An 18,472-nucleotide genomic window follows, 5' to 3' on the forward strand; every position below is an offset into this window, starting at 1 on the left:
CAATAAGGGGAGAACGGGGAGGGTTGATGAGGGTAACTGGTAATTGTTACATGGCTTTGTTTTGTCATAACTTGATGGAGCTGAATCATTGAAGTGACTGGGGCTACCAGAGGGAGAGATGTAAGAGGTGGTGGACGGGAGGGAGGGAGCCATTTACATGAGTTTGGCTCAGGCCGGAGGGGAGGCTTTGGGGGTGGGGAGAGGCTGGGTAATTGGGTGAGAGGATGGAAGTGAAGAGGTAAAGGTGTGAATGTGGCTGGGCAGAAGGATGGGGATGCAGTGGGGGAATAATAGGAACTAGAGCAACAATCTGTTTCCTAATGATGTTACAGACAGGAAATGAGGGGGGCTGGTGCCCAGAGCACATCTGACTGGTTTGGAGAGGGGTGGGGCGGTAGTATTGGATTCTCCTTGGCTTGTGCTGGAGCTGCTGCTGGTAGCATATTCTGGGGGGTTAGAGGCTGCCAGGGCTCGTTTACAGCGGAGAACACTGGGGACAGTGTTCAGCGGGGGTTGGGGTAGGTTGGCTGGAGAATCCAGTGTTAGTCTTGATTAAAATAAAAATATCTAACCTGCTCTTTCTTGCCTCAGTAGTTTTAGGCTGAGTGAGTTTCCTTGAAAAGATCTGACTGTGGTGTTCTTGATTAACAAGCAAATCTCCTTCTTTCTCTAGTCTAATGGTTAGACAGTGCAGGATGCTGTGCTGATGTGTGCATTAGCTCTGCCTCTATCTGAGCAACCTGAAAGTTCTGGGCACCATGTTAGTAATAAGAGGCACTCTCACTGTCTTGCATGCTGTTGAATTTGTGGTCTCAAGGGGACCCCCGTCGGTGAAATAGTAGATTGCAGGATTTTTCATACATCCACTGCAATGAATTGTTTCTGAGATAGCATTGCAGTTGCAGATAAAATGGCTCCTTTTGATTGCAGGAATAGAGGTGATGCACTGCAGAGCAGTAACAAAAAGTGGCTTTAAAAAAAACTGTTGCAGCTGAGTTTGTTTTAAGAAAGTTTTACATAAAACGATACTTCCCACTTGTTCAAAACTCTTTATTCCTCCCAGCGTGGCGGAGAGCTAGCCCGGCGGTGACATCCCTGTTTTAGAGACAGGAAGCTAAAGTACAGAAAGGAAAATGACTTGATCAAGGCCCCATGCTGCAATGGAGTAAAGCAAGGAATAATTTCAAGAGAACCTGGCCAAGACTGGGCAGAGGTGGAGAGAAGGGTACCTGAAGTTGGGCTTCAGGAACCTAATTATGTGAACTGATTTCAAAAGCACTGAGCTCTCTCATTAACCTCGATGGAAGCTTTTGGACACTCAGCACTTTTGTAGATCAGGTCATCTATTTAGGCCAGTGTTTCTCAAACTGGTGTCACCGTTTGTGCAAGGAAGGCCCCTGGCGGGCCGGGCCGGTTTGTTTACCGGCCCCGGCTGCAGGTCTGGCCGATCGTGGCTCCCACGGGCTGTGGTTCGCCACTGCAGGCCAATGGGAGCTGCTGGAAGTAACACCAAAGACAACAGTGTTGGCCAATTCTTTAGTAAATTAACTTAAGGTTTATTAGCTAACTGGAGACTACATGAGGAACTGCTGTATAGATGCTATTGGGCTGTATTAATAGGAGCATTGCCAGCAGATTGAGGGATGTGATTATTCCCTTCTATTTGGCACTGGTGAGGCCACACCTGGAGTATTGCATCCAGTTTTGGTCCCCCCCACTACAGAAGGGATGTGGACAAATTGGAGAGTCCAGCGGAGGGCAATGAAAATGATCAGGGTTCTGGGGCACGTGACTTATGAGGAGAGGCTGAAGGAACTGGGGCTATTTAGTCTGCAGAATAGAAGGGAGGTTCCAAAGAGGCTGGAGCTTGGCTGTTCTCAGATGACAGAACAAGAAGCAATGGTCTCAAGTTGCAGTGGGGGAGGTCTAGGTCGGATATTAGGAAACACTCTTTCACTAGGAGGGTGGTGAAGCACTGGAATGGGTTACCTAGAGAGGTGATGGAATCTCCATCCTTAGAGGTTTTTAAGGCCCAGCTTGACAAAGCCCTGGCTGGGATGATTTACTTGGTGTTGGTCCTGCTTTGAGCAGGGGGTTGGACTACATGACCTCCTGAGGTCCCTTCCAACCCTAATCTTCTATGATTCTATGAAATGAAAGTGGTGGCCAGTAAGTCCCTCAGCCTGTGCTACTTCCAGCAGCTCCCATTGGCCTGGTGCAGTGAACTGAGGCCAGTGGGAGCCGCGATTGGCCACACCTGCGGCCGGGGCAGGTAAACAAACTGGCCTAGCCCTCCAGGGGCTTTCCCTGCACAAGCAGCAACCTCAGTTTGAGAAATACTGATTTAGGTGCTTAAATACCAATTTGGGAGCCTAACTTTGGGTACCAATTTAAAAAAAATTTTTTGGGCTCTCTACCCTCATTCCTTGAGTCCAAATGGTCCACTCCTCCGTTTTGAAGCTGGACTCGCACATTTACTAAATAATAATATGCATATTTAAGAGGATTTTCAAAGCTGGCTTTTGAAATACTTGATGCTTTTACAGTATTTCCATTTACTGAATTGTGGCATTTCTCTTTTGTGTGGGGAACTCCCCTTGATATCTTCCAGAGGGAAGTCTAGGTTATATTTCTGTGCAACATGACTGACATCTTCACTGTGAATTTTAATTGGTTAATATTGCAGCGCATGTGTGAATTTAGGTTTGTTTCTGTAGTTCCAATATTTTGTATGCATTAAATAAAATTGGTATTGCCTACGCTGACTTGTACGAGGCACCTGTTTCCATGTTGAAATGAAAGCCCAGCCCAATTCCATTGCCCATGAGTAGTTTATTTCTTTAGTCAGAAAGCACATTTAGAAATGGCTGTGCTTCAGTTAAATGGAAAGGATGTCTGTGGTGATAGAAGCCCAATTGATAGGAGTGAAGCTTTCTGTGCTGGTGATTTTCTGTAGTTGGAGCACAACCTTCTCCCTCAGTTACCTGATTTATATTCTTGTGTATGAAAACTGAAATTGACATAATTCTTTAACGGTGGCCACTTTAGCTAGTTTGCAGTGTTTAGCTGATGTGAAGTGGTATGGAAGCACTAAATATTGTTCTGTATTTGATTGCCGTAACTACGAGAGAGAGAGAATATACCTTTGCATCACTTTTACAAGCCTTCTGAAAAATCTTTTAGTTGAAATAGTCAATCGAGTGATAGCAACCCAAATCAGACATTGCAGGGAGGAGACAACTCGATTCCAACAAGTAGCTTTATTATAACAAGCTTTTAAACATGTTTATATTCATTACATACAGAAAAGCTACCTGCTGTGTTTTACCACATCATACTTCACTTTGAAACACTCTTTCATGGAGCAATGGCCCCTTAAGTTAGATACCTGCTAGCCACCTTTCATTATATTCACCCGCTTTGTTACACTGGGAACACTAAGGAGTCTGAATATTTGTCTGGGGGGGATTTTTTTTTCTTTACAAATTGGTTGAGCCTGTAGCCGTTCAGGGGTTCTTCAGAAAGCTGTACAGGTGGGGAACAAGATAATCGTTATAGTGGCCGTCAATGAAACCCTTCCCACTGTTGTGGACAAACCAGCAGTGCACATTGGTTCCAAACAGTTGGTCTGTCCTGTAGTCCTTCTGCAACCCACTGCAATAAAGAGAGCAACAAAGAGGATGGGTGGTGATGGTACAAGTAGACACGGTAATGCAGCAATAGGGCCTGAATATCAATAGTCTGACTTTAGCAGGCAGGGCCGCCCAGAGGACTCCAGGGGCCCGGGGTCTTCGGCGGCGGGGGGCCCTTCCGTTCCGGGACCCGCTGCCGAAGTGCCCCGAAGACCCGCGGCGGGGACCCCCCGCCGCCGAATTACCGCCGAAGCGGGACCCGCCGCTGAAGTGCAGCCCGGTCTTCGGCGGCGGCAGCGGGGGTGTCCCCGCCGCGGGTCTTCGGGGCACTTCGGCGGCGGGTCCCGGAACGGAAGGGCCCCCCGCCGCCGAATTACCGCCGAAGACTGGGCTGCATGTTGCGGCGGGTCCCGCTGCGGCGGTAATTCGCCAGTGGGGGGTCCTTCCGCCCCGGAGCGGAAGGACCCCCGGCCGGCGAAGACCAGGAGCGAAGAAGCTCCTGCGCCCTCTTGCCCCGCCCCCTCTGGGCGGCCCTGACCCAATCCACCCCCCCGAGAACACCCACAATCCACCCCCCCATTCCCTGACCGCCCCCTCCCTGTGCCCTGACTGTCCCCAGGACTCCCTGCCCCTTAGCCAACCCCCCTGGCCCCAGCCGCTTACCCCCGGCTCCCCCCTCACCTGGAGCCTCAGCGCCTCGCCCGACAGCCGCCCCTGAGCTCCGTCCCGCTCCGAGCCGCGTGGGGAGGGGGCGGGGCTGCGAGCTTCACGCTGAGCGGAGGGAGCTGAGCTCAGCCCGGAGCTCGCAGCCCCGCACGCTCCCCACGCGGCTCTGAGCGGGGCGGGGCTCAGGGGCCCCGGCGGAGACACGCTGCGGCGCTGTCTGAGGACGCCGCTTAATGCGCTAGGGCTCCAGGAGAGGGGCGGAGGCGGGAGCCTCAGCTGTTCTCTTGGGGGCCCCTGCGAAGCCCGGGGCCCGGGGCAAATTGCCCCGTTTGCCCCCCCCCTGGGCGGCCCTGTTAGCAGGAGTTGCCTGCATGCACCTAGGGCTGATCATCCGGCCACTCCATCTGAATGATAGAAGATTCCTACCTCCATAAAAGCATAACACAAACCAGACTGCAAGCTGTAGTAGTAACCGAAGCTGTGCGATTGTACCTGCCTCTGTGAGGGGTGTATTTCAGCTGCCATTGGGGGCTGAGCGTGGAGGCAGCACATGTTTGATGCCACCTCACCCACTTAAAAGGACTAGTGAGAAAAGTCACATGAACTGTGGCTTTTGGAAGTGGAGCTGCAGTAAGCCAGTCCGCTCACTGACAGCCAGAGTCTGACACCCTTACATTAGGTAATACCTCTCCACAAGTAGCTCCATTGACTCCAGAGGGACTATTTGCGGAATATGATACTACATGAGAGTCAGAATCAGGCCCTGATGATGCAGACCACCTGTGCGGAGGAGCACTGTCTATGCTGGCTGGAAGATACTCAACCTGAAGAATCCTATGGAGTAGGATTTCCATATCTTCCCCCGCCCCCCATATGCTACATGGAGAGTCTTTGCTGTCCTTTTATGTTTCATTCCCATGAAAAATAAGCTTCAAACCCCAGTGTAATGTATGGGCTGCTATCAAAGCTTCAGAAGTGGCAAGAGCAGGGAGAATGTAGGAAACCAACTGGCCAGGTGTGTTCTGCCAGTAGGTGAAGTCCGTATCTTTGAGGGTGGAGTAAGGACCCAGTTGTGCCACCTTGGAGCACACTGAATAGTACCTTACTACACCCACAGTCCCGCTGATTACAACAAATAAGGTTGGCACAACTGGGCCCTAAATGAATAAGCTAGGGCCGAAAGTTGTGGGTCTGCTGCATAGGACAACTCTGCCATCACCAGTATGAGGCAGAGATCTCCGCATCCATCTGCCTAGGATGGTAACAGTACGGGCATAGCTAGTGGATTTCCATGGGGTGTTGGATCTCCTAGGATCTGGCCCTTTGTTGTGAGTTCCTGCTCTGTAGGGACTGTGTTCCCTTCTGCATTCCTTGCTGGATTTGGGATACCTTGTTCAGAGCACATGTATTCTCACTCGCAAGCGAGGTATAAAGCTGTACTAGTTGGGAGAACTGTAGGTATTTCTGACTCCTGAAGAGGCATGCCCCTGTCTTGTTTCCCCCGGGAAGGTAAAGGATATAACTGACAGGCTTTGCAATGTGTGTAAGTTTGTGCCAGTGCCGCTTTCCTCTGTTTGAAAAACATTGCATCACATGCAGAGGTCCCACAGGAAGCTCCAGAGAGCAAAGTGCAGTGGCTACCCTGCCTGGGAAAAATCCCCACAAAGCTGTCTTCATGAACTTCAAGCTGAAACCTGCAGCGTTCCCACCATGCTTCCTCCTAAAAGCTGGGCAGAGGTTTCCTGCTGAGTTGGCATAGCCTAAAAGCAGCGGATTCATAACGAAATCCTGCTCTATTCTTACTGTTCAGAAGTCCCTGGCCTCCCTACTTGCAATACAGTCCACTGAGGAGTCATGCTGCCATTAGCTCTCCCACTGCGCTAATCTCCTCCTGAGACCAGCATTACTTTCTGAACTAATATTCAAGGTGAAATCCAGTGCACAGAGTAGCTGCTCCTTGGCTCTCACCCAGCACGTCCTGCCACAGCCATGTATTCGCAGCAGCACAGAGGGGTTTCCATGGACCCCGTAGTGCAGAGAGTACATCATGTAGCTGACTGACCAACCAAGACTTTGGAGGACATAGGCAATGGGGGTTCCATAGTTGTAATGAAGGGCAGAATTTAGTCAGCGGGTTTTTATTACTAGCAGTGATACACAAACACGAAAGAACCCAGCTTGACTTTCAGTGCTGTATTGGGTCTGCTGTGCTGACAGTTAGGAAAAAAACATGCTTTACTTAAAAGGAGAGGAAATGTTGGGAGGGGGGTTAAGAAGTCATTGTTAGCGAATGACTATGTCATTAAAGATATTTTCATCGACTACATTCAGAAGGGAGGTTACCAAACATTTTAGGGCCTGATATGTTTCTTGGCTGAGTTTGTTCAGAATTCCTACCTGGTGACAGTAAGTTTGTGTCCTTTCACTTCCATGGTTGCTTCTGGTTTCTCTGGATCCTGACTGGGTCTTTCATTGAAGATATGCACTTCTGGTTCAGACATGAATTGGCCTGGCCAAAGAGAAGGTTAAAACTGCTTGCATGTCATGGCCTTCAGCCATCGCATTTTAAGCCGTCGTGTGGCACATTTTAAAAATCAACAATCCCAAGCATGCAAAATTGGTCTTTGTAATGTGCTGGGATCTTCCACATTGTGGAGATAGGCGCTCTGCTTTAGAGCCAGCTGACTGATTCTGCATAAGCAGAGCGGGGCTGGGAAGATCAGTAAGGCAAGCTCATGCTGACTAGTTCTGTTCTGCTGTGGAACTTTCCTAGGGATTCTTGAATTTTAAAAAGGGTGAGGGTGTGTTTTTGTTTTGTATTGTTTTTAAAGGTGACCTGCACAGGAAAGAACCCTTCCATCTCAGGGCATCCCCCATTACTGTGGTATGGAAATGGTTGTCAGGTAAATTAGATTCGCAGAGGGCAAGATCTCCAGTAGGTATCAGGAGTCTTCCGCTCTTCCCCCTTCCCTGAGAGAGGGGACTCTGCTAGGGAAAAACATAGCTGTGAGGTGTGGGGGGATGTGGGGGGTCGTTAATTCTTTCTTCTTCTACTCTCCCTTAACCAATTGGCTGTGGTGGGGAGGCTTGGTCACGGAGCAGACGCCCTGCAAGTGGTCAGACTCCAGATCAGCCTGACTTATTCTACAAATTCATTCCACAATTGAACGCTGGGGACCGAGAATGATTTCTCTTTGGTTTTCACATGCTTCATGCTGGGTTTGGGGAGTCGCATAGTTGCACAGAAGCAGGGGCGGCTCTAGGTATTTTGCCGCCCCAAGCACAGCAGGCAGGCTGCCTTCGGCGGTTTGCCTGTGGGAGGTCCCCGGTCCCACGGATTCGGCAGCAGCCTGCACGAGGTCCGCCGAAGCCGCGGGACCAGCGGACCCTCCGCAGGCATGCCGCCGAAGGCAACCTGCCTGCCGCCCTCATGGCGACCAGCAAAGCGCCCCCCCCCCGTGGCTTGCCGCCCCAAGCACGCACTTGGCGTGCTGGTGCCTGGAGCCGCCCCTGCACAGAAGCACCGAACTGGGGTTTTGACCATCCGCTGATGTACAAAGAAAAGTCTGTCTGGATGGCTAAGTCTATCCACTGACTTGGTCACACCTTCTATGGTGTCTCATATTAAGTGGCAGCAAGTAAATAATTAAAATCACCTTGGAACTAACATACCTAACTGCGCTATTACTTTCATAGATTCTAGGACTGGAAGGGACCTCGAGAGGTCATCGAGTCCAGTCCCCTGCCCTCATGGCAGGACCAAATACTGTCTAGACCTTTTTTCTGTCCTCTGTTCGGATCGTAATGCCTTTGGAGAAGGGGCCTTATCTCATTATATGCCCTGTGACTATTGATGCACTATCATAAAACTGAGCGTTGAGCTCTGGAAGTCAAGTAGATATGAAAGGCCACCTGCTGACCACACTGCTGGTCTTGGCATAAATGAGGGCAGAATTTGGCCCTAAAATACAGGGAGCCAATCCTCTGCTCCTGTAAATCAGCATAGCTCCATTTACTTTAATGGAGCTACCCCCACTTACACCAGTGGTGGATTTGGCCCAGTGTTTGAATGTTGTTAGCTGAAGAACCATGCAGGTCCTAAAGGAAGATTTCTCATGGGAAAGCCAATTCATTATTTTGATGGAAAGTTAAACACGACTATTCTAGATATGGGATTTTTTTTCTCCTCTCGTTGATGATTTCCTTCTTCCCCAGCACACAGAGTTCTAGCCAAAAGCAATAGAATCAGGTCCCTCCTCCTGCAGATCCACCCGGCCGCACGGCTTTACCTATCAGCCCATGTGCGCTGGGTGAGAACCGGTTTGTAGGGGGAATGTAGATCCCTAAGAAATCAACGTTGACCGGGTGATTCTTCCACACGCGGTGAAGCAAAACCATGAAGGACATTTCCGTGTCCACGGTGATAGTGACACTGCGGTCTTTCTTCACAGACACAAGCAGCCTAGTGGAAGCACAAAACAGAAATGAGAGCCGTGTCCTTGGTTCAGCTGAGGCACTTCGCTTGTTGTGCACAATGTTGTGTGAAGAATGCGGTACCCAATGAGTCCCAGTTTTTAATGAGGATTTACAGAGCTTTCATTACCGCCCAACAAATCCGTACAAGGGTGAGTGTGATAACCCTCTCCTTTTTCACATTTGGAAACCGAGGCAGAGAAGTTGCCCAGCTCTATATAGCAAATTCAGTGGCAGAGTCAAGATGAGAACTCACAAGTTCCTACTGCCTAGCACCGGGCTCATTCACTATGGCAATGTAGGGTCAATACAAAAAAGATCAAGGTGCCTTAATTATTCATAAACATAAACTGTTCATAATGGCTTCATTGTCGAGCCCACTGCTTATCACACTCATTGCTATTATTTCCTGGTGCTGTCCCCATTAGTTTGTTGCATCCATCCATTTCCCCCTGTTATACTTAGACTGTAAGTTGTTTGGGGGTCGGGACAGTCCTTCTGTTTTGTGTTTGTACAGCGCCTAGCACAGTGGGGGCTTGATCCCTGATTGGGTCCCTGAATTCTACTACAAAACAAATAAGAAATATTAGCATCTCTAGCCACAGTGACGACTGCGCTACTTCGACACATATGGCTGCTCAGTGGCTGAACCAGGACATTGTTGTCTTCATTTTGAGGAAGGACTAGAAAGCCAAGCCAGGCTCATTTCCCCAGGGATGTTCAGGGGTAATTCTTGCCCTCAGATCCACAGGGATCGATACATTCCAAATCGTTTCCACAAAGTACATTGGAAATGCGCCTCCTCTTACCTTTTCCGAATGATGCTTCCTGTGTCGGACCAAGACAGCGCGGTGCTGTAAGATCCGTCTTTCAGGGTGATCATCTCTGTGCTGATCTCTACTTTCAAGCCTTTGTTTTTGAAATAGAATCCAATTTTGCCAAAATAGGTGCTCAGTTTTGTATTCTCACGCTTCTTGGCCCCAGTGAGCTGCCCGTTGACCACGATCCCTATGAAAAGTAGAGGATGTGATGTTTTCCATGAGTTTGCCATGTAATCCAGAGACTTGTTCAAGTCATAGAAGACAAACAAATCATAAAACCTAAAGTGTTTTGAGCAGAGAAGGCCACTTCCCAATGCACAGTTTTTGGACTTAGTTATTAATTTAGTTTCCTGCTTGGCCCCAAAAATGACTTCTTTTTTCCTTTCTCTCTCTCCCGCTGCTTTCTTCTTTGTGCTCAACTGAAAGTGCAAATGAAAGAAACGCAGCCCCACAGCGGCAGGTTTCCAGTGGAATGGATAAGATATTCTTGGTGCACCTGCAGAAGTCTATCCATGTCTGTCCTATAGATCAGCGTTAATGGAACACATTAGATATCATTAATTCTATTGTCTGCAAGTGAGCCAAAGAGTTTGCTTGTGTAATCACTGCAATTTACCAGCTGATCACGACCACGTAGGCATGTTATGGTGCTCGCTTGAATTTCCTAACATGGTAGCAGCCAGGGTTGTAAGAAGGTGTGAGCTTTTTCTATTTTCATCTAACTGCCCAGGCTCACCCATTGCTCAGTCCAGTGCCAGCTGGCAGGCTAGGGACTGTACTGAGTTGCTGATGGAAAGTTACCTGTTCAAAACCACAATCCAGACAGAGAAGACTGCCAGCTTTGACAGGCAAAGAGCAATACTGGGAAGCCAAGTATGTAGGAAGAAGTTTCCCTGTAGATTGCTTAATGTCAGTGTTATGTAGAGAACATTACAAGCATCACGCCAGTTTCCAGGGAACTGATACCATGCTCCGACTTAGTATTCACATTATTGAGATTAAGCCCAGCAAACTTGTTCTGCAACTTGAGTGTGCTCTAATGCTGATTTCATTTACATCTACATAAATTAGGGGTAGCTGCATTGAACTCCATCTTAGGTCAGAGGAAAATTGGCTTGATTAGAACTGACAGCAAGAATCATCACAATGAACCTGGAACATATTCCTTTCCCCAAACCATGGCCTTTCAGATTCTTTAGGATGCATAGTGCTATATAAATGAAAGCTATTCATGTTCTCTTACCAGAATCAGGATCTGAAACCAAGTTCAGGATATTTCCAGGCTCTGAGTCAATATTGAAGCAGATGTTTTCCTGGATCTTTAGCAGATGGATGATGAAATGTGGGTCATTGTCAACTAAGGTACAAAAATAAGTGGGGAATAAAAAAACAAAATGAAAGTAGTGGTGTGATTACTTGTATGAGATCTGAACAGTGTTTCCTCACTGCTCTATACATTTAGTTCACTACCTATGCACATAGATAAGCACAGCTACTTTCATTCGCCGATTTCAAAGTGCTTCCACTCTACAAAGTTAACCAATTATCCCTCAACACCCCTGGGGAAGGAATAAGTAGTAGTATCCACTTTTGATAGATGGGGAAATTCCCAAGCAATCTTTACATAGGCCTGTTACATTTTTTTTAAATGAACCAAAAATCCCCATAGGTCTGTGATGGGGTGTATAAACCCTGCACTGGTGATGAAGGGGTTAAAGAGCAGCTCTGGGCAAGGTTGGATCTGCCCTGCTGGTCCTGTCAGCCATGTCAAAAGTGGAATAAAGGCTTAAAAGCAGGACGTTCCCAGCAGTTGCTGGCCAGCCTTGGGAGACAGCAGATGGCAGCTCTACTGCTCCCAGGGGAGACTCCTGGGAGCCTTCCAGGGTACTGCCCCCGGGAAGGCCATTTACCAGCCACACTCTAAGTCTACAAGGAGCCAATGCTGGTATACTGGCCAGGAAAGGTAGGTTTGGCAAACCGCAGGATGACCCACTAGGCAGTTGGCACCACTACCTTCCACCCCAAATCTGAGACCATACTAAAGGGACTCAGGGAGTGGGAGCCAAGGGCCCCATCCCTTGCAAACAAAAAAGTGAACTATTTAATTCTATTTGTGTCATCTAGACCCCCTACTTTGGTAGATGTGGGCAAGCTAAGGATTTTTCAGTGTCTGTGCAGCTGGAGGGGCCTGTCAGCACTCCCAGAGCTGTGACAAAGTCTCATTCTTTTAAGGAGAGGACGCTGCATTCCCAGCCTCGGCGTCTAACTCACTGCATTGAGTTACAGGGTTAACTGATGAGCTGCCAGCTGGAAAACACCATGTGCTACATTGTGAATGTGAGAGTCTGAGCTTCCTTCTTTTAAAGAGCTTGTATCCAGCAGGTAATGCTAGAGATGGGGCTGATCCAGAAGCCCACAGCTGAACCCCCTCACTCTGCCCCCCAATCAGCTGGGGGCAAAGTTCAGCTCTAAATCCGAACTTCAGAGCTGGGACCCATCTCTACATCCTATGTCCTTATTCTGACTAATGGCTTGATCCTCGCCCCTCCCCCCCGCCATTCAAGCCAATGGGAGTTTTGCCATTGACTTCAACAGGAGCAGGAGCAAGCCCCTAAATACAGAATAATGCAAAGAATTGCCAGTGCAGAGAACAACCTGAGCCAGGAGCTGGACTCTCTTGCTCATTTTTTTCCTTTCCAAAATAGTAAGTTTAACTATGTCAAAGTTTAAGATTACCCCTTGGCCTCACCACCGAGCATGCCTTCAAAGGGGGGCTGACGGTTACTGTTGCATATGTCTGCATTGCTATTAAGCGATTGCAGACAATGGCTCTCCCAGATCGTTTGTGTAAGTTAAACATTAAATCATGGCAGCGACCCAAGTGTTAACAAGACCCAGCAGCCTTCGGAGAATCCAGAGATCCTTATCTACCACACAATATTCATGCTGTCATTTACAATGGGAATTAACTCTGGAAATAATGTTGCATTAGCTACTACAGATGAGCCAGAAAGAGAGTCCGCTGGACTGACTCCCAGTGGCAGATGGCAGGGAAGACCCATTAGATCATCAAATCCATCCTCATGATTATCCCCTAGCGTATACTTTCTAGGGCTTTGTCCATTCACCTTTAAAACACATTAGTGGTTCTTTAGAAGCCTGGTGGATCACTTCTTATCTGGGTGCAATACAATGGCGCCATGGATATTTTGAGGGTAACTTTGGGGTGTCTGTAATGACCCTCTGCATGGATTATGAGTAGGGTTTGAACTTGAGAGCACTGGCCTCTATTGCTTTGGCTACTGGAATTGCTGTGTTAGCTGGTAGCAATGGTCGACTCTTGTTCTCCAGTGGAGCCACCAGAGGAGCATATGAGGTCTGTTTGACCAAAGCAAAAATGTACCCAGTGCTCCCCATCCCAAAAGCAAACTCAGGGCAGTTGGGAAATCTCTCTGTACAGAGTTAGGGCAACGCACCTTTATTCATCAGCTTCAAATTCATGGATTCCAAGGCCAGAAGGGACCACTGTGATCAGGTCGGCTGACCTCCTGTATAGCATGGGCCATAGAACTTCCCCTAAATAATTCCTAGAGCAGATCTTTTAGAAAAGCAGCCACCCTTGGTTTAACAATGGTCAGTGATGGAGACTCTACCATGCCCCTTGGTTGATTAAATCCACTGGGGGGCAAGCCCCCTTGTTTACCAGTACAAGAGGTGCCTGGTTTTGACCAGACAAATAAAGTCCTACCTTGCACACGAATCAGTGCTAAATAAATACATCTCCCCAGCGCATTTGGCGTTTTGTTTTTCAGCACTGGTGCTAGTTTCAATTTCCATGCTAGCATAGACAGGGCTCCGCTAGTCTCAGCACCATGCCATTTAGACTTGGGCCTAAACTGCAAAAACAGCCTCTCATTTTGGATTTTTTTTGGTGCCCAGTGCGGGTCATTTAGAGCTAGATTTTTCAGAGGGGTTGAGCACGCACAGTGGCTGCTGACTTGAAAATCGGGCCCTACTGATTCTAGCTTGGAGACATCCAGAATTACTGGATGCTTTAGAACAGGGATCGGCAACCTTTGGCACACGGCCCATCAGGGAAATCGCTGACGGGCCAGGCCAGTTTGTTTACCTGCAGCGTCCGCAGGTTCAGCCGATCGCGGCTCCCACTGGCCATGGTTTGTCGTTCCAGACCAATGGGGGCTGCGGGAAGCAGCGTGGACTGAGGGATGTGCTGGCCGCTGCTTCCCACAGCCCACTTTGGCCTGGAATGGCGAATCGCGGCCAGTGGGAGCTGTAATTGGCCGAACCTGTGGATGCTGCAGGTAAACAAACCGTCCCAGCCTGCCAGCGGATTTCCCTGATGGGCCAAGTACCAGAGGTTGCCAATCCCTGCTTTAGAATATGTAGGCCCAAATCTTTGTGACCTGGGTGCTGAGAACAATCACAGAGCAGCATCAAAGTGAAGAAATGAGGTGTTGAAATTCTCCTTCTGTAGCAGCCATGCAACAAATATTTGGGTTTTCTCTGCCTTTTCACTATGGGCAAGTTCAGATTCAGGGCCAAATCTGTATCCAGACTGAGGCCCCCTCTTGAGAGCATATGGGGCTATTTTGAACTGCTCTCAAACTGGAACGTGGGCCTCTACCAGTGGAGGCCAGTGACCTCTGAAAGTGGGTGGGGGAAATGGACCGTCAAAACCAATGCAATGCAGTGATGGTCCCTAGTTGAATGGAGAGCAGGCAGTGCTATGGATAAATGGGCCATTTGGCTTCTTCCGCCGTTGCTCTGTTCTCCCCGCCCATAACCCGTAGCCTTTGTATACAAGAGCTGTACCAAGCAAAGCAAGAGGGAGGAAAGCAGCCAGCCAGGGGCGGCTCTATGTTTTTTGCCACCCCAAGCACGGCAGTCAGCCACGTTTCTGCGGGAGGTCCACCCCGGTCCCGTGGATTTGGCGGCGGTTCTGCGGGAGGTCCGCCGGTCCCGTGCCTTTGGCATACCCGCCGCCGAATTACCACAGAAACCGTGGGACTGACTGCCACCCTCGCAGCGACCAGCAGCCCGCCCCCCACGGCTTGTCGCCCCAGGCACACACTTGCTGCGCTGGTGCCTGGAGCTGCCCCTGCAGACAGCCCACCGTCTTTTACCTGAGGTTATGCGAGGACCCTCGAGAGCTAATGTAGGCCTTGTCGTAGGTAGGGATTTCGCCCAGGGTGGGATGGACTTATCAAGGCCATTGGAGACCACACTTAAAGTACCTGTTTGTGAAGAGGTTACATGACATTGGAAATTAGTAAAAATGGCGGCACTGATAAAGAATTGTCATCATTTTTACTTTAGCACACAATGATCGGGATTCTGATCCAATTTACTGCAGGACACTTATGCCAGATTTACTCGGGTGTAACTGAGATCAGAATCTGGCCGATTTACAATTAAGGACTTGCCTACATGAAGATTTTGTCCATGGCAAGCTGGGGTGTGAATCTATCCCACACTAGGCTGCGGCACAGGGTGTACATGTGGACCCTGCTGACGTGCACTAACAGCTCCTCAGTGTGCTTTGATCTAGTCCCATTTCAGGATAGAACAAAGTGCACTAAGAAACTGTTAGTGTCTGTTAAGGGGTCTGCGCAGACACTTAGGCTGTGGCTACACTATGAGCTGGCAACGCATAGCTAACGCGATGAAGGTGTGATTTCTCCTGCTCGCGTACATATACTTGCTCTAGCTCTCCTCGAGCTGGCGCGAGCATGAATAGCAGTGTAGCCGTGGTAGTATGGGCAGCAGCAGAGGCCTGGCTTAGCTGTGCCAAGTACAAACGCACCTGGAACCGCTGGGTACATACCTGACACGGTTAAGCCACCGTGCTGCTGCCGCCGCTACCCATGATCCTGCAGCTACACTGCTAAGCGCCTGGCAGGCTAGTGCGGGGTAGAGTCACACCCCACTTTGCTGTGAATTAAATATTCAAGAAGACAAGCCCTTAATGTGCTCGGTGTGAGCCTATTTTTGAAACGTAGGGCCTGATCCGTTAACCATTACTCACATGAATAGGCCCCGATTAGGCAAAGCTCTTCAGCACGTGCTGTGGTTAAGCACCTTCCTTAGCCTTTAGGCATGCGAGAAATAAGTACTGAGGTTATTTTGTACAGACTCACCCTAAGTCAGAGCTTACTCGGTTGTTACTCAGGCAAAACTCCCGCTAGTACAGCTTGATGGGAGTTTGGCTTGAGATAAAGAATGAGTTAAAAACTATACAAGGACTTCAGAATTTTGCCCCACATGAATGCTACTGCATATTAAGCAATGGAAAAATCCAGCATCCAGTCTAGTCTCACAATAGCATAATAATAAATACATAATTAACCGGATCTTTTACAAAAACTGAGTGAATTCAATGTTGGTGAAAGACTGTGAAGCTAGTTTGGGACAGGACTACCTAAGGCAGAAGCCAGTCTAAACCTAGGTTGATTCTGGCTTATTCAAAGTATATATGGCTATCTAGTCCATCCCAGGTAAGTGCAAGATTTTTTTTCTTCAACACACTGTATTTTCTACAGCCGTCAGTGTAGGCCTGCTATGCGAGAGCGCTTGTGAGGTATCATCCTCTCTTAGGGTCAAATCCTGGTCCCTCGTAGCTCAACGGGAGTTTTGCCCCTGATTTCAATGGCAACAGGATCTGACCCTTAATGTCTAATGTAACTGGGAAATATGTAAGCACACTGAAAGAACAAAGGCCCCACTGTTAATATCAAGTCAATCATCCATCCCTACTAAGTAAAGCAAACATGACCTGGAGTAATCAGCTGATGCAATGTAGACGGAATTCCCATTGGAATAGGTTTAGCAAATGGACATGGGTGGTGGTGCGCAGACGTGTTTAGTAGAAGTGGTGAGCTATGGCACATGGTATAAATAAAAATCTTTTCATTCTACATGGATCTCAGCTGAGGATTTACAATGTAAAAGAAAAACAAATTAACCAACTGTAACATCTTGCAGACTTAAAAAACGCATTTGATTGCAGTAGGATGAGGACATTTTTGATATCTTTCCAGCAGTCTGAGAATGCAGGACAGATGGGCCTGGAGTTTCTGCATAGTTATAAACAGTTCTAAAGTGAAAGGCAAAATTGACCGTGCTGTGGCAGCTACATACGTTGCTTCCCTCTCAACTCAATCTAGCAGAATATCTCCTGTTTATTAACATGATAAATCACCATTTGCTGTAGCCTCAGGGAGTAATATTTGGTTTTCAGTGCCTCATTTTCACCACAGTTCAGACATTTTCCTCCATTAAAAACATACTACTATTACAGATCACTGAACAGCAAGAGCACAACATAATAATAAAACTATCTAGCGCTTTTCATCTTCATATCTCATAATGCTTTACGGGGGGGGGCAGTGTCATTATCCCCATTTTACAGCTGGGGAAACTGAGGCACAGGGAGACTAAGTGATTTGCCCAAGGTACTCAGCAGGTCAGTGGCAAAGACAGGAATTAAACTCCTGCATCCCAGTCGAGTGCCCTCTGCTGATAACGGCTATTAATATAGTCAGTACTGGATTTGTCATCAGTTGGCTTTGCAGTGATGAATGAATAAATTAAGAGCCTGACCAGTGCCCACTGAAAGCAGTGGAAAGGCACCTGTTGACACCAATGGGCATTGATAGGTCAGGCCCTAACAGGACAAACAAGCCCCGCCCCCTTTGGCCCAATGGAAGGCTGCCGTAAAATGGGGGCAGTAACAAAGGAAAGGGAGCACTCTGGAGGACTAATGAATGAAAACACTCTACCTTTAAGAGAGCTCCAGTTCCAGTGCTTTTGTGACCTATCCACAGCCATCTTGGAGGTCCTCCAGAGACCACAAACAGCCGCACCATGACTCAGTCAGCTCCTCTATATCAGTGGAGCACAGGGAATAGACACGGGGTTCCCAAAGTGGGGGTCAGGACCCCTCAGGGGGTTGAGAGGTTATTACCCGGGGGGGTTGCAAGCTGCCAGCCTCCACCCCTAGCCCCTCTTTTCCTCCAGTGTTTATAATGGTGTTAAATATATAGAAAAAAGTGTTTTTAATTTATAGGGGGGGGTGTCGCACTGAGAGGCTTGCTATGTGAAAGGGGTCACCGGTGCGAAAGTTTGAGAACCAGTGGAATAGACATAGCTGTTCCTACAACAAACAAAACTGTGTCGTTGTAGGTTTACAGAAATGCTCACAATGGGCAAATGTGGTGCAGTCAGTCCCCACCGAGGGTGACGCCGACAAAAAAAAGACATGTTGAAAATTTAACTCTACAAGAAGCTGATGGTTTAACTGCCCATTTAATCCAGGGCCTTTCCCTTAAAATACAGATCTCAGCATGAGCACTAACGTATGTTGTCTTAGTGCACCTTGTTTGTCTGCATAAGCGACAATGAACAGCTCATTTCCACTTCAAGTAGGTTTTTTAAATGCCAGAAAGAGCTTGACAAATGGGTCAGATAGGAGATACCCACCTGGACAACAGCCTCTTTTTTGGTCCTGTGGAGAATCTGCCAGCATTCTCTCATTCCTTTCAGGATTCTCTATCAACATGGCCGTGAAAGGCGTCACGATGTGGTGGTCGAGCGACATCTGTAAGATCGATCGGGTGAGGTTCCTTTTCAAAGCAGCAGTGGGGGCCAGGTTTCTGTGTTGAAAAATAAATAGATCCCCTTGTTACCAGCTGTGCTGGGCAGCTGCTGCTTAACTCAAGGCCGTGATCCTTGTTCTTCCTAAACAAGGGGATCAGAAAGGTAGGAACCAGCTAGGACCTAGGGAATGTGAATGGCAAAGATTAAAGTCCCGATCCAAAGCCCACTGAAGTCAATAGTGAGACTCTCATTGACTTCAGCGGA

At 48.4% G+C, this 18,472-nt stretch overlaps 1 protein-coding gene across 3 annotated transcripts in view; it reads right to left on the reverse strand.

Moving 5' to 3' along the window:
• Positions 1–3,241: 3,241 nt before the first annotated feature.
• The window catches only part of ITIH2 (inter-alpha-trypsin inhibitor heavy chain 2), a 38,995-nt gene continuing 23,764 nt past the window's right edge, over positions 3,242–18,472 (reverse strand). Inside the window, exons 15-21 of one of the 3 annotated variants that reach the window (XM_039519672.1) lie at positions 18,092–18,264; positions 14,737–14,847; positions 10,836–10,949; positions 9,581–9,779; positions 8,588–8,760; positions 6,696–6,807; positions 3,242–3,525 (exon numbers count right to left, since the gene is read on the reverse strand). In XM_039519672.1, coding sequence (XP_039375606.1) covers positions 3,507–3,525; positions 6,696–6,807; positions 8,588–8,760; positions 9,581–9,779; positions 10,836–10,949; positions 14,737–14,847; positions 18,092–18,264 — 901 coding nt within the window. In that variant the 3' untranslated portion in view covers positions 3,242–3,506. Of the gene's footprint in view, positions 3,655–6,695; positions 6,808–8,587; positions 8,761–9,580; positions 9,780–10,835; positions 10,950–14,736; positions 14,848–18,091; positions 18,265–18,472 lie in introns of all 3 variants that reach the window. The other 2 variants (XM_039519670.1, XM_039519671.1) reach the window with 2 other exon arrangements.

The sequence above is a fragment of the Mauremys reevesii genome, linkage group 1 (genome assembly GCF_016161935.1).
Source record: "Mauremys reevesii isolate NIE-2019 linkage group 1, ASM1616193v1, whole genome shotgun sequence".
NCBI lineage: Eukaryota > Metazoa > Chordata > Testudines > Geoemydidae > Mauremys > Mauremys reevesii.